Below are 15137 nucleotides of genomic sequence, written 5' to 3'. Positions count from 1 at the left end.
ACAAAGATGGCTGTACAAGTACACACACACGCACACACAAACAAAGAGCATTGTTATAGGTAACAGACGAGAGTGAGTCACTGTGTTATCCTGTCTAAGATTCATGATACAACCCTTCCGCAGCTGAGATGTTGGTTGGGAGAGGATGGATGTTTGCCCCCCCCACACACTATGTTCAAATTCTTTCATGGTTCCCATGTAGCAGCCAGCAGTGAGCCACCTGGCCATGGGAAATTCCCACAAGTTTTAGGAACACAAGGTGGGGTGGGAGGTAGTTTCATAGTAGTCTGACACTAATTAACAGCCTTTAAATCAAAGTTGAACTTTCTAAAACACAGGGTTCACTGCAGTATACAGTACACAGCACCAAAGCTGCAGGCAATGTGTTGCCAGTACCACTCTGTGTCATGAACAAATCTGGGATGTGAACACAGGAACATAAAAATGGTACATATTATTATTTAGCATTTTCACCTTTAATGGTAGCTGAATAGAGAGACAGGAAATGGGCAGAGAGAGAGGGAGGTATGACATGCAACAAAAGGTTCCTGGCTGGAATCGAGCCAGTGACGTTGTGGTTGTGTGGCGCGCTGTAAACATTTGGCTACTGAGGCACTCCAAAATAGTTATCATTAAGAGGGATATTGAAATCTCTGTGGAATGGAGACATGCTAGACATTCATAGGAGAAAGATCACATCATGTTAATCCCTGCTTTTGCTTTCTCTTAATGCTTTGTCTGTTCCTCTGCACAGTGCTCTGAGAGTAAGGCAGCCATCATACACTGCCAGCATGGTTGTGGGCTTGTACAGCATTTTAACAGTGTGGGGCCATTATGCAACGTGTACTTTGTGCCATGTTAACAGCCATTACTACATGGAAAAACATGGTGTCATCATGGGATTACAGACTGCCATGCTTTCCTGTGCTATGTCAAGCCTGTAATTTCAGCTACACACACACACACACACACACACACACACACACACAAAATACAACCATCTGCACACAAGAAAGAAGCAGTGTGACACATCAACTTATATATGCCTTCTTCCGAACAGAAACACATGCAAACACATGTGCACATGCAGAATGAATTACAGTATAATACTACACAGTACGGTACGTTTACATTGCATTGCATTACACATATGCACATAAAGATGAAACACACACACACACACACACACACACACACACACAGCTACATGTTGTTCAGTGTTTACATGCACTATAAAAGTTAAATAGAAAATATGCGTGTGAAAATGACAAATAAGCTGTGGACAGGGAGAACTGCACCACAACCCTTCTCACATTTTACCACCCAGCTCTCCCCTCCTCCTCTGCCTACACAAACATGCAGTTGTTTGAAGAGGGCTTTTCAGCAGCCACACTTACAGCCTGTGTATGACAGCAGTGTTTCAGCTACACTTTTCATCTGTCTGATAGAACAGATTGACTTCTATGATAATCTTAAACTACATGGCTCTGTATTTCCTCCAACTTATAGTTAACTGTGCCTAATGTAACTGTGACCTGAAACCTTGCTTGCTTTAAGTACACATGGTCATTATAATGTGCCATCATCCACATTCATTATGAAGCTTCATCTTACACCCTCACCTCTTTGCTGGATGCTGAGCTGCACAGCGGTGCGCACAGTCCCCACAGGGCTGACTGCCTGGCACTCATACTGGCCCTCATCATGGGCCGCCACCCTGGTGATGCGGAGGGTACCGGAAGACAGGACCACGTGACGGCGATCTAGGGGTAATGGACTGCCCCCACGTGTCCAGGCTATCACCGGCTGGGGATAACCAGTCGCCTCACAGGAGAAGTCCACCGTGTGACCCTCCAGGACTGACTGGTCTTGTGGCGTGACCGTGAACTGGGGGATCGCTGGGAGCAGAATGGGGGGAAAAAAGCTGTTTAATTTCTGTATAATAATGAAATCTTGCTTCAAAGGAGCCGTCACTTGCCAGGACAAGCTGAGGAGTCATTATGGAGCTATTAGACTTCAGATTCACAACATTTACAGCTCAACATATAGTACATTCAGGGGATAAATCTGTCAGTAATGTGAGCAAGATAAAGATTTATTTTGTCAACATCAAATCTCAAAATAAATGAGACATAGTAATAGACATGTCTTTAGTCAAACATGTTTGGTATTTGGGAGGTGACATTGTCAAGTTCTGAAACAATTGCCCTGAAGAGGTGCAAAAAGAAATTGATCAAATTTGTGAGGCATGAAGGGGCCTCTGCCCTGAGGTGCTGTCTTTTAGCGAGGTGAGACAGTGCAAGTTGATTAGGAAAGTCTTGTTTTGATTGAATTTACTTTGTACTGGGTGAGTTCATGTGAGATTACAGGTCCTGATGTCTCAGAAGAATCAGGATAATAACAGTAAAAATTGTCATGTGACTGGTCTGTGAAATGCATTGTTGTATGAATGAACCTGTTGAGATTTCTAATGGCTTCTGATGGCCAATTGCACTTTGCTAAACATTTGAACGATAGTAAAGAGCCACGTGGAAAGTACAGGATGCAAGATAAAAATTGCAGAAAGCTCCTACAAGCAAGGACAAGATTCATATTTTAACTGCAGTGTATTCGAGGAATGCTAACACATTTTTGTGCACAGAAAATCACCCTAAAGCAACTCAGTGCATGAAATCTGTCTTATTCATTAATAAATCCAATGCCCAATTCCATTCACTTGACACAGAAAAACAAATTCTGATTCCTACCTTGTACTATGATGTACGCAGTTGCGTGTATAGTATCAACATTATTTGAAGCAAAACAGGTATACTGTCCACCATCAGCCTGGTCCACATTCTGGATATAAAGCCCTCCGGAGGGAGTGATGTTGATGCGGGCGTCATTGGGCAGTGGTGTCCGATCGCCTTTTGTCCAAGAGACCCGGGGCTGCGGTTGTCCTGTGGCGCTGCACTCCAGGGTCACACTCTCTCCCACCAGCACCTCAGTGTTCTGGGGCTGGATCACAAAACTTGGCCGAGCTGGAGGAGCAGGGGGAGGGAGGAGGGGAGAACGTGGGAATGAGGTTAGATTAATTTGGTGAAGAGGTGATAACATTTTTCATCTGGGTCTCTGGTGTAAGTAGCTCCAGTGTATTAGGAAACCAGTAAATAAAATTTCAATAGAAAGCTTTTGAGACACACTTGAAAGGTCAGTTCATGCGGAAAGATCATCTTTGTACATTGCGGTCATTCACACCACTTTGACTCATAAAACAACTTTGTATGTCTATCGCAAAATATGGCGGCGTCCTGGCCATATTTGGCCAGTGATTACAGTGGAGTCAAAGGAAATATGTACACAGCGAGAGGCCTGGCGTTTACAATCACACAGAGACAGGAAATGCGCAACATCTGCTCTCAGAAACTGTTCCTTAACAAGGGGTCGTCACTAGGGCCATCCGTCACCCTGGCAATGACCCTGGGGTCATCTAGAGACAGCCGTGCTAATCTCCCACAGCGACACTATTGGCAGTATAACTGATTGATGTGTGATGTGTGAATACTCTTTAAGTGTGTATGTATGTCAGGCAGCAGCTACAGAGAAAGAGCAACAGAAACAGAGGACAGAATGTGGGAGGAAAATCTGACATGTAAGTCAGCGGGCTTGGCTCACGGCTCAGTGGGACATGCCAGTTATTTGACCTGCTGAACTCTGAAAGTAACCTAGGTGCTACTCCCAGCGCAGACACCTTGCTCTATCCTGACACAGGAAGAGATCAAATCATTCGAGATCTGTTTCTACATAAGCTCCCACTAATTTGTACATTATGACCCACAATGACATAAGCAGAACTCGCTCAGGAAGCCTCACCACGTTCTTCAAAATGAAAATGTCACCAGTCTTTTTTCAATCCCATAAAACATATGAATAAATTAAGTTAATAAATGCAGGAGATTACAGTTGGATTGGCTGAAGTGAAAGAATTGTGTTTTTAAGAGGTTTACTTGTGGCCCTAAATTTGGATTTATCAAGATCAATCTGTGATATAGATTAATGGCTTGGACGTTTGACATTAGTAGTTAATAGGTTGCCCGTGAAGGGTGGAAACTGAGATCAAAAGCAGCTACTTACAGGGGGCTCCAAAATATCGTAGCGTGACCTGTGAAGTCTTGACTTCACCGGCCACATTTTTGGCCATGCATTGGTAGACTCCCTGGTCTGTCTCCCTGGTGTCCTGGATCATCAGCGTTCCGTCTTCCAGCAGGTTCAGACGACTGTCCTCGCGCATGTTTAGAGCATTGCTATCAGAAGGGTGCAGAGATACACATCACAACTAATTAAACACAAATCAGCTTTTGTATTCAGTCTATTCACATACTGTACTCTTCTAAAATTCCACATAATCATTATTAGCATAATCCAAACATTTAAATGTCAACAATTTATGGGACCAACACATGTATCAGATCAATTTTTAAACTGGAACAGTCAGTGAAGAGAGGTCTTACTTGTTCCTGAGCCAGATGATCTGTGGTTTAGGGTTGCCTTCGGCTCTACAGGTGAAGTAGACGGTGTTCCCTGATGTAACATCAACATCCTGGGGCTCTGAGGTGATCCTGGGTACCTCTGGAGGAAATCAAAGCAAATCAGATGGATAGGAAGATAATTTAACAAAAATGTAAATGTATTTCTATTTATTTGTATGTGCCTGAAAGCTGCGTCAATTGTTGACCAAAGCCTCTCGTCCAGGGATTGTCAACTGGCAGCCTGTGGGCCACATCCAGCCCATCAAAACTTTCTATTGTATTAGTATTATTGATTTATAATAATATTATCAATTTATTCGGAAAATGTGAAGAGGAAAAAAGAATGCATTACAGTATATCTACTATATTGAAACACAAAAGGGATGGAAATAATTTTATTACAAATGATTTATCATCCCCAACTATGTGTTTGACCTGAGGGTACTAAAGCAGTTAGTCCATTTATCAGCTTATTTTAGACACTACTGATGTGGATCAGTAAGCTTACTAGAAAAATAGCAAAATATCAAATGCCAAAAAGTGATAAAGCAGCCTCTTATTAACGAATTACAGAAAGATTGCATGCAGTAGCTGACCTTCCACCTCCTCTTCCAAACTCTATGTCTCTCTTTGTCTTTCTCTCACACACACGCTGCAATGCTCAGTCTGTGTCTCTGTCCTCAGACCTGACTCTTGTACTACTATAACGCATATAGGTCATGGGTTTGCGGGTTGGGTTTAGATGGTTGATTCACCTATATTTTGCTGGTGAAGCTGAAAACATTCCTTTTATAAAAGCGATCCTGCATGGGCCATCTTCATGCAAGAATGAGGACAAAATTCTACCTCTTATGTCCTATTTTGTCTGCACATGCTCTTGTTTAATGAATCGTTTCATGTACTCATATTCTTCTTAAGCAACATTTTATTTTATGAATTTCTTTTGTATGAAAGTCTGGAACTGGTTGCACAAAACACACTTAAGGCTTACTTTCTCCTTAGCTGAGGGACTTACCCAGTTGCACAGAATCCCTGAAAAGGGTTCCTTAGTTAAAGAAAATGTTAATTTACTGCACTGAACACTCTCAGGGTGTGTTAGTTTTTTTCATTTATCACCTTAAACTCAGTCACATTGCAGTTAAGATAGAGTCAGAGGTACCTTTCTTTCTTTTTTTTCACCTTGCTTTGGTTGCAAAGGTCTATGGATTCCTTAAGTATAAGACCAAGGCAAGGAGAAAACCACAAATACCTAAGTAAACATTTTAAGGAAACCCTAAGGAGAAGACTTAAGAGTGTTTTGTGCGACCAGCCCCCTCCACAGTGTCTGCTTAGAAAAATTCTGGCCCTTGGACAAATGTAGCTGATGACCTCCGCCCTCGTGAATCTGTCTTATCTCTACAAGGGTGCAGGCTGGGCGATGAGTCTGGTCTGTCATCATGTCTACACAGATATTCAGAAACAAGTTATTAGACTATCAACTGGTCATATCCCCTGGGCCACCACATCCAAAGATAAATGACACTGCCAGTTCTTTAGTCTGAGCTGCAGAACAGTCTACCTCATAACCCACCACAGTGTGTGCAGGCCTTATCCCCCTAAATGGTTCAATAGAAGCTCTGGATTTAAGATCAGAGTGTGCCACTGCAAATACAAATCGCTCCTGAGGAAACCATTAAAACTGCCTCCAGTCTAAGGCACTAACCTTGCTGATTGAGTGTGGGTAGGTGGCAAACCACAATGCCACCTACCCACCCTTTATCTTTGTTGGCCACATGTTGTTTTTACACGAGATCTTATAAGCATGTGTGTACTAACACACACAGACGTAGGAATATGGCATGGAATAAGGACAATAATATGGACAAATGTTGCCAGTTCCTAAAACACAATACAAAGAGAATACAGAGAAACTTATTTTTCAACCTGGACCATATTTTCCTGTGTGTCTGTGTCCAAGCAAATAATGGAAACAACAACTTTTGAAACTGAAATGTCAAATGACATGGAAAGGATCTCACAGAGGAATAAACCATTTTTCTTAACCTCTTTCTTGATCCAATCTGTCTGTTATTGTGTTCCTGCAACAACTCAACTAATTAGACTTAAAGTACGAGACTTTTGCTTGAGAGAGTCTTGGTTGGACACAATAACTGACCATATCAGTAAGAGAAAACATTTTATTTCTTTGTAGTGCTTTGTCCAAGATGTTTTCAGACACTTAAAATAACAATCTGGGCCTGTCAGTGGCAAGCACTTTCAGTGGACACACATTCACTGTCCCTGAAGGATTACACTGCAGCCCATTTCACAGCTGCTGGCTGCAGCACTTTTGCTCATTACTGGACCATTTTTAAAATTTGTTCTTCACATTAGTTACTTAGACACAGAACATGGGAAAATAGGGATCAGGTTGAAAAATACCAAAGTTTCCCTTTAAGCTTTTAACTTCTGCCGCTGTAGAAAGTTGAGCTCCCACACTCACCCATCAACATGCTCCACACACTCACTGTACATATGGTAGACACATTTCAGAACTACTCTTTCAAACGGTTCTCTCCGCTCTGTTAACAGAGAGCAATCCATGGGATGGGGATAAATCTCTGTAAATCAGCAGGTAAATGTAAACTCATAAGAAGCTTCTGAAATTCAGATAAACAATACTAACCCATCTCTCTTCTTACAACCACATTACTCTACATTAACACTGGGGATTGTAATTGCAGTTGGAAATGCTGTTTGCCGTAACCTGGCCTGTATCATGGTCCAATGAGGAGGCAAGCCAGTCTCATCAGATACCACTTGTGCAGGGAGGTGGCACCTCATCTCAAGAAGGACGGCTGTTTTGACAGCTGTTCAACCCGCCGTGCATTGTTCCACCTCGTTTACAGGGGGAAAGAGGGAGAACAAGGAGGGAGGGAAGGAGGTGTGGAATGGCTTCCATCATGTTTCTAAGCAGACATTCTTCCTCTGCTGCTATGCAGACAGATGAAGTGGAGGGGGTAACATTGAGCAAGAATGGACAAGTCGGTGCCATCAAATTAGCTGCTGAGATTTAAATGCGGTTGGGTTACAGTCAGCTGCCAACTAGCCCGCCTGCCTGGCTCAGACTAAAGCATTCAATGGGAGCTGGAGGAAACACAGAGCTAAGACAGTTGGATTTACTGCAGGAGCTAACCGCCTGTTTTAGAGACCAACTGAAAATCTGCCATACAGACTCAGAGTGAAATATGCACTCTCTTTTCTAGTTGCAGTGTTAAACGGTATCAATACACTTAAACCTGTGCTTAAGCATATACTTCCCTGAGGCTTGAAAAGCTGGCGAGTGATACTCCAACCAAAGTCTTTCTGACATATAATCTTATCATGCATCTTATTCATAGGAATTGTTAAGCTGCAGTGCTGTGGGTTGTTATTTTTGTCTTTGTGTCAAGTTGTTTGTTTTTTCCAATACCTTTTTACAGTACATTTGCCACAATGTGTGTCAGGGACTACGACGTGTGTCTGTATTATCTTGCATTTAAGGCCAGGTATCCTCTGACCTAGGGATATAAGATGAATGGAAGTTTAACTTGTAAAGGACAGTTACAAATTGATTATGTTATCCTGCCTGTGGTATTATCATGTCCCACCCACAAAGCCAGATAATGGCAGTATTTAAATGTCATGTGATATGGCAAAACATGTTCAGAAAAAAACGTGGCATGACAAGAGCTGCCTTAGCATCCCACCCAACATGGCACAATACAGGATTAAAAGCTGCAGGACATCTTCTGTCAAACTACAGTGTGTCTGGCAGCAGCACAGTATTACAGACAACTCACAATCATAGAGAATAGGGATTTTTTTTTATCATTTCAGAAGGAGATACAATTAAACAGCAATGCCTTTTTCACAGTATGCTCAATTGAGATTAATTCTTTCCAAATTCCCCAGTGAATACTTTGGGACTATGATTATGAGACAGACAAACAATTCAGGTCGTTTGCCTCAGAATGAGATACTGTCTCAGGTCTGTGTAGGGTGATGATTCACACAAGGAGAAAACGACTTTGCAGAGTGGGAAAGAACATGAAGTCTGGGAGTCTTCAGTAATATCCAAGTAAGATAGAGAATTATACAATTAAAAATCCTACACAGACCTTTTATCGCTCCTTCCAGATTTAAACACGAGGATCAAAGCTGATCTGATCTCTGCTGGCAAGGTTGTGCCCATAGCCCTTCTTTAAAGAAGTTTTTAATTTAATATCAGTAATTATGAATAAAATCCTCTCTCAATGCCCTGCTGTTTGCTTGCTGGGGTCTAGGGCTACACAGCTATGATCCCAAAGAGACAAAAACCTTTTTGGCTGCTAGGAAAAAGATTTTATTGAACTGAAAGATTTGTATATCAAGCTATTTTTCAAGTTAGCTGATAGCCAGTTACTTGAATTTTTAAATCTTTTTAAATGATTTGGTATGGAGATTAGCGATGCCTTTCACATGGCATCTTATATACCGACACTGCCCTTACCTTATATTTGATTCCCACTTTATTCCCCCTTACAGGGCAGGTCAGGTAGACAACCCTGTTCCCGTTATTACCCTGTTTATCCTGTATAAATACTAACAACTAACAAATATAGAGCAAATGACAAATGCCCCATCACACCATTCTAGCCATTCATGCATGCACATACACATAAACAAACACACACTCACACACCAGGACTGAGCAGCAGCAAGTGATCTGATACTAGAGAGACCAGAAGTCAAAGAGGGTCATGACTGAGATTTTAACCAGACCAGAGACACAGCTGGTGGAGTATGATGAGTGAAACAGCTGGGTGCCTGCAGACCTCAGACACAAAGAGAGGATACACCTGTGTGTGTGTCTGTGTCTCTGTGTGTGGGTGTACGTGTGAGACAGGGTGATGATGCATACCTGCTATTTGCAGGCAGGAAGGCTGTAGGTTTTGTGTGTGAACTGATTTGTGGTTTGTGGACTGTGTGTAGGAATAGGAACATGAAAACCACATGCATGCTGCTATGCAACCATGTGTGTATGGTTTCATGAATGTGTGCCCAGATGTGTGTTCCCCTCAGCTTCAAAATTTGTTCCAATTTACAACTAAATAAGGTTTTAATAAGGAGGCTTTCAATATCCATGTCACTGTGTTTTCTTTGCATGTTCTGCCTGGTTAATGCTATTCATGATTCAGCACAGAGATAATCACTTTGATTTCAACTGCAGCTGATCTCAATGTGGAAAGGAGGCAATACAATGGAACAGCTGAGAACAAGTCTTAAATTACATTTTGTATTATACCTAGAACTGATTAATTCATAAAAACCCTGCTATTCTCAGACTCCAATCACTAATCTAAAAACACAACTGTCCTCATTTCAAATGTGCCATGATATTCTGAATTGTCATGCTCAGTGGGAAGTCTGGTTATTTTCTCCATACCACAGTTAAGCTCCTCAGCGGTGAGTGTTGCCACTGATCTGCCCTGCAGGCGGCTGGGGTAGTCGCAGGTGGCAGCAGCCTGGGCATTCCCCGACTCAGCATACTGCTTCAGCAGGTCAGCCAGCCACAGCAGCTCACAGTCACAGTTTAATGCATTGGAATCCAGTCGCCTGAACACACAGACAACATGCACAGACACATAAACACATTGCAAGTGAGAAATGGGCATACAGTCCTTCCATAAAGCAAACTGTATATGACATGTATGGAGTTGTGCATGCAGCGGTATCATGTAAATCTTCTCTGGCAGTTTATGAACTAAAACTGGTCTGGCATCACTGGGCCCAACTCAGTCCAAACAGTGGGGCTCAGCAGGGCCATATTGGAATACACTCTCCTCCTGCCGTGGGAAACTATCTTTGTGCTTGGCCCTCTCTTCTACTAACTGGTCCAGCTTTCAGTTCTTCCACAATGTGTCCATTATCCATGGCATCATTTTCAGAAAATTTAACTGGCAGTGCTTTTACATTTGTGAAGCTCTATTTGATAAAGTGTGTTATGAGCAAATTTGACTTTTGGTCACACTTATCCTTTCAGGGCCTCAGCGATCATTTATATACCCTCCAACACTAAACGCCATGATCACAGTCAGTGAGAGTCTACTGCAGTTTGTCTTTCTAAGCACTGGCCTGGGATCTAACAAATACTTAAAAGGTCATTCATGGCAGAGACAAGAGGGGACAAAACACTGGGATGAGGCCAAGCTGCTGATTGTTCTTCGCTGTCTGTTGGCTGGAGGAGGTTGCAGTTTAGAGGCTGTATTAGAGATATCTGGCCTCATGTTGTAAGACCCCAAATTCTCACATTTCAGAGAAAATGAAGCATCTTTGTGTAAGACGGACATTAGAGTTTTCTTTGCTTTTCCCATTATACTCCCACTCGACGCAGTCCCTTCCAATCTCCTCTGCAGCTGACTCAGAAGACAGAAGACTACGAGGAGGACTGGGCTGTGAGCCTTGTGATAGAAACCACCTTGCAGCCAAAGAAGCGTGAGAACAGTGTAGTGTGGTTATGTGGCATGTAACCGATAACAGGCCCCGCTTGATACTGGGTGTCATGGGAGCAAGCTCCAGAAATTGATAGAGACATGCATTCGTACACAGCTGTTCCAGTGGTTGTTAAGGACTTTTCCACTTACAATCGCTTCATGGCCTGAAGATGAGAGAAGGTTCCCGGGACGAGCTGGGTGATTCTGTTGTTGTGCAAAAACCTGAGTGAGAGAAGGAGAAACATTAAGATGGTTCATTGGGGTTCAGAACTGCAGCTATAGCTATATCGCTGGCTTGACTCCAAACATTTAAGTCCACCAATGGCTACTCAAACATGAGGAACTTGAGTAATTTGAATAAATAAACTGTTCTACAAAATAACATTTTTGAAATTCATTTACTACCCAAAAATAGTGGAACAAATGTTGACGATCTGCCTTTTGCTAATATCATATTTCATTTTCCAAGTGGGACAAAAAAACATGATCATCTTCCCAGACATGCTATGACGTCTCAACTCAATGACCCCGGAGATTCATATTCCTTAGCTAAAGGCAGACATCAAAATATTTTCCTGTTTATGCAAGACTTCACCCCAAAATATTCCCCAGAAACTATTCATTCCTACATAAATGGATCAAGATAATCTTTGATGCAGTTCTATATCCTCTATCCCAACCTTTACTAACCGATCTACAGATATGCTCTCTGGCCACTTTATCAAAGACACTGCTTTGGCTCTGACCATGGAGATATTCCCCAACAAGCCACTCATAGTGTGCATATGGGAATTCCTTCACTCCCCTTTCCCCCATGTTCCACAGGTGTCAATCCTTCTTCTCTCGCTCTCCAGTGACTGGGAAGTATGGATATACTGGGCAGCCACTGGTCCGTAAACAGGGACAATGAAATAGGAATTTAACAGGACTTTCTTCAACTCGTAAACATCTGGTATAGAGTTTTAGAAGCAGAGGCAGCATCACATCTGCACGTTGTCAGGAAAGTTCATATCCAGAGTGTTCGCAGACTTTGCTCGGGACTAACAGGCTACATATAAAACATTATGGCAGTCTGTGCACAAGACAGCCTTAAATCATTTACATACGTAGCTGATTGGTTGTTTATTGACAAAAGGATAAAAACATGTTAACTGAGATGTTACTGAAACAATTGTATGCATCTGGTTATGTGTTATTGTGTTCAGGGACAACAATAACAATACCACCATTAAATTTAATATGAAGTTGTCACATTTAGATAAACTTATACAGATTTCACAGGACAACTTGACAGGTGGTAAAAGGAAAACTGAAGGTTAAGAGTTGGAGCAGCCCATGACAATATTGCCAATAAATATTACTGCAGTATATAATCAGTGATCTGCGATAAACACCATGTTCAGAGTGACATTCCCATCTGTGGTTGCAATTAGCTCAGCTCTGTGTTTAATGAGGCCAAGATGTGTTCTCAATCCTCAGTCCAATCCTAGACTATGACTTGAAGGTTGTGATCTCATTCAGTTCCCCTGATTTCTTTGTCTCTGACCAACTGTCCCAGTGTGAGTATTTTTGGAAGTAATATAATTAGGAAGAAAAATGCAAACCCAATACATTTCCTGACATAGGTTTGCTTAACAACTGAGCTTGAGTTGGCTGTTAAAAAATATGTACTACAGGGTGAAAGGACCATTAGCATCATCTCACAGCTCTAACGGGACAAACAAAATTAGCCTCATAGGATCTAAATGTAAGTCAGGGATCAGCTCCCAGAATCTTCTGTCATAACTTTGTTATTGTCTAAAGTAATGACAAACCAATCTCTTTACTATAAGAGGAGCCTCAGAGGCTTATTAGGAGGCATTTGGCTGTACTGATTTATTCCAATATCAGGTCATTCCAATATTATGCTAAGCAAAGCGTGGACCTGCCTGAGTTGACACTTAATTGCATATCGAGGACATGATGCTAATTATTGCGTTATGGTTACTATCAAGTGCTGTGGTGAATCCACTTGCATCGTTGGACCTATTAAAAGTGAAGTGTGTACGATTTAGGGGGATTTGGTGGCGTCTAGGGGTGAATTGCAGATTGCAACCAACTAAAGCTTCTCCCGGGAGCTAAATATCCCACAAAGGACCAGCAGGTCAGGTGATTTAAATAGGAAAAAACACTGAATAAAGCAGTTTCAAGTTACAAATCAGTGTATCTCTGACACTGTTTGGCTCGTCCACAACCTGCTAAAGTGTGCTCACCCTTTTTCTCTGAAAACTATAGCTCCAGATGTTCAGGAGGTTTTCAACAGGAGCCAAATTATCTGCAGAGGGCTCTTCCTCTCCAAAAGAAATGGAAGTGGTGATTTAAACTGGTAAACCTGCAATCTGCTTGTTGCAGATGGGCTTCTAACAATTGTGACCAACGTGAAAACGCAAACGGCCCTATCTGGAGCCAGTGTTTGGTGTGTTCAGTATGGGCTACTGCAGGAACATGGCAGTGCAACATGGTGAGCTCCATAAACGATGACCCCTTCCTATTTAGCATACACGGCTCATACTAAGGTAACAAAAACAATTCTTATTTTCAGGTGATTGTGCACTAAAGAAAACACTTATATTCCATTTCTGCCCCTAAGTCCGACACACTGGACCTTAAATGCATTGATTTATGTGAGACCATTGAAGTTGGTCTGCTTTTTCCTCCTGAGAATGTTTTTTTTTAGGATTGTGAGTGAGCTGCATACACTTTAGGAATCTTGGGTGAAAGGTCAGACAGGATGAACTTACAGTCGTTCCAGCTTTGGTAGGTGAGTGAATGATTCAGGTTCCAAAGACTCAATGTTGTTGAAGTGCAGGTACCTGGAAAAGAGAAAGTGTAGACAAAACATAGTGAAACTGGATTAGGGTTCCCTGTCTGACTATATATCATGTCACTGTCCTAGTGGGCCCTAAGAGGTGTTTAAATGAGGACAGTGAAATGTTCCTCAGTCATCTCTATTTACCTGTCCATCATTGTATTGATATCACAGTTCCAGAAAAGGTGATATCTACTGTGGCTCTAAATGACTGCAGACAAGACTGGAGGAATTTCCACATCACAGGCATTCATCTTAACCAGCCAATATACATGGTCTGACAATCTATGGCTGAAGTCTTGACTTTAAAATGAGATTGCCCACAGGTGAAAAGCAAGTACAACAATTATCTCATGGAATGCAAATATAATTTATGCCCCTAGAAGCCTTTGAGCTGAGAAAGCATAAATCCAACCATATGCGAGCAAATAAAAAGGATAGGGAAATGAAATACAACTGATGCCTGATTGGTAACTGTAAGGATTCAGTTGGGTATCTGCTTGTTTAGACAAGGAAAGCAACAGTCAAAGCAGTTGCAGGAGGAAAACAGACAGACAAAGAAAAACTAAAGCAGCATAGAATGTAAAATAAAATGCAATATCCCTCTGGATGCCTTCTACATGAGAAAATGCATTTTACTTTTATTTGCAACTATATCTCAACTGTTGATTCTTTGCTGTATTTATATAAGCTCTACTGGACATCCAACTCAGTGTATTTGAGAGCTGCCTTGAGTATGTGCTGTACAGGGGCCAAAGCAGAAAAACACATCACAGTCCAGACAAGCAAAAGACAGAGAGGTTTATGAAGACAGCAATAAATTAATGTTAGAGGCACTTCATCCCTCTCTAGGATCAATCCCACACCAATTATGTCGTTGCACTTTCAAAACTATTGGTGAGCCAGTATAGCTGTTTAGCGAGAGATGAAATGAAATCAATCAGCCAAGTTCTTATCTGTGTAAAGAGGACCAGAAGATGTCTTATGTTGCATTCATGCTGTTGTGATCATGTGGCTGTGTTCTTGTGTGATATCCTCCAACACTCCCTAACAACCCCAATGGCATGCTGATAAAAAATGATGAGTGGTGCATAGGGCTTTGAAACTGTTTATTCCCCCCCAAAGAAGCATGTGACTTCAGGATCCTGTTGCCCAGTGAGGATGTAGAAGAACTATTAAAGTGTAATGCAATCTGGCTCAGAACTTGTCACCCACGTATAAAACCCTTCATTATTGTAGCAAAACTCAAAACAGCTGCCAGGCACAGAGCCTGATGTTGGAATTTGT

The 15137-nt window shown here is 41.9% G+C and overlaps 1 protein-coding gene across 1 annotated transcript in view; it reads right to left on the bottom strand.

Annotated features, from left to right (window-relative positions):
- pxdn (peroxidasin) overlaps positions 1-15137 on the bottom strand; it is a 67000-nt gene that overhangs the window by 26715 nt on the left and 25148 nt on the right. Inside the window, exons 5-11 of the mRNA XM_033642866.2 lie at positions 13783-13854; positions 11153-11224; positions 9955-10124; positions 4491-4608; positions 4114-4283; positions 2748-3020; positions 1623-1898 (exon numbers count right to left, since the gene is read on the bottom strand). Coding sequence (XP_033498757.2) covers positions 1623-1898; positions 2748-3020; positions 4114-4283; positions 4491-4608; positions 9955-10124; positions 11153-11224; positions 13783-13854 — 1151 coding nt within the window. The remainder of the gene's footprint in view (positions 1-1622; positions 1899-2747; positions 3021-4113; positions 4284-4490; positions 4609-9954; positions 10125-11152; positions 11225-13782; positions 13855-15137) is intronic.

The sequence above is a fragment of the Epinephelus lanceolatus genome, chromosome 15 (genome assembly GCF_041903045.1).
Source record: "Epinephelus lanceolatus isolate andai-2023 chromosome 15, ASM4190304v1, whole genome shotgun sequence".
Classification (NCBI taxonomy): domain Eukaryota; kingdom Metazoa; phylum Chordata; class Actinopteri; order Perciformes; family Serranidae; genus Epinephelus; species Epinephelus lanceolatus.
This window is presented reverse-complemented; position numbering and strand designations above follow the sequence as displayed.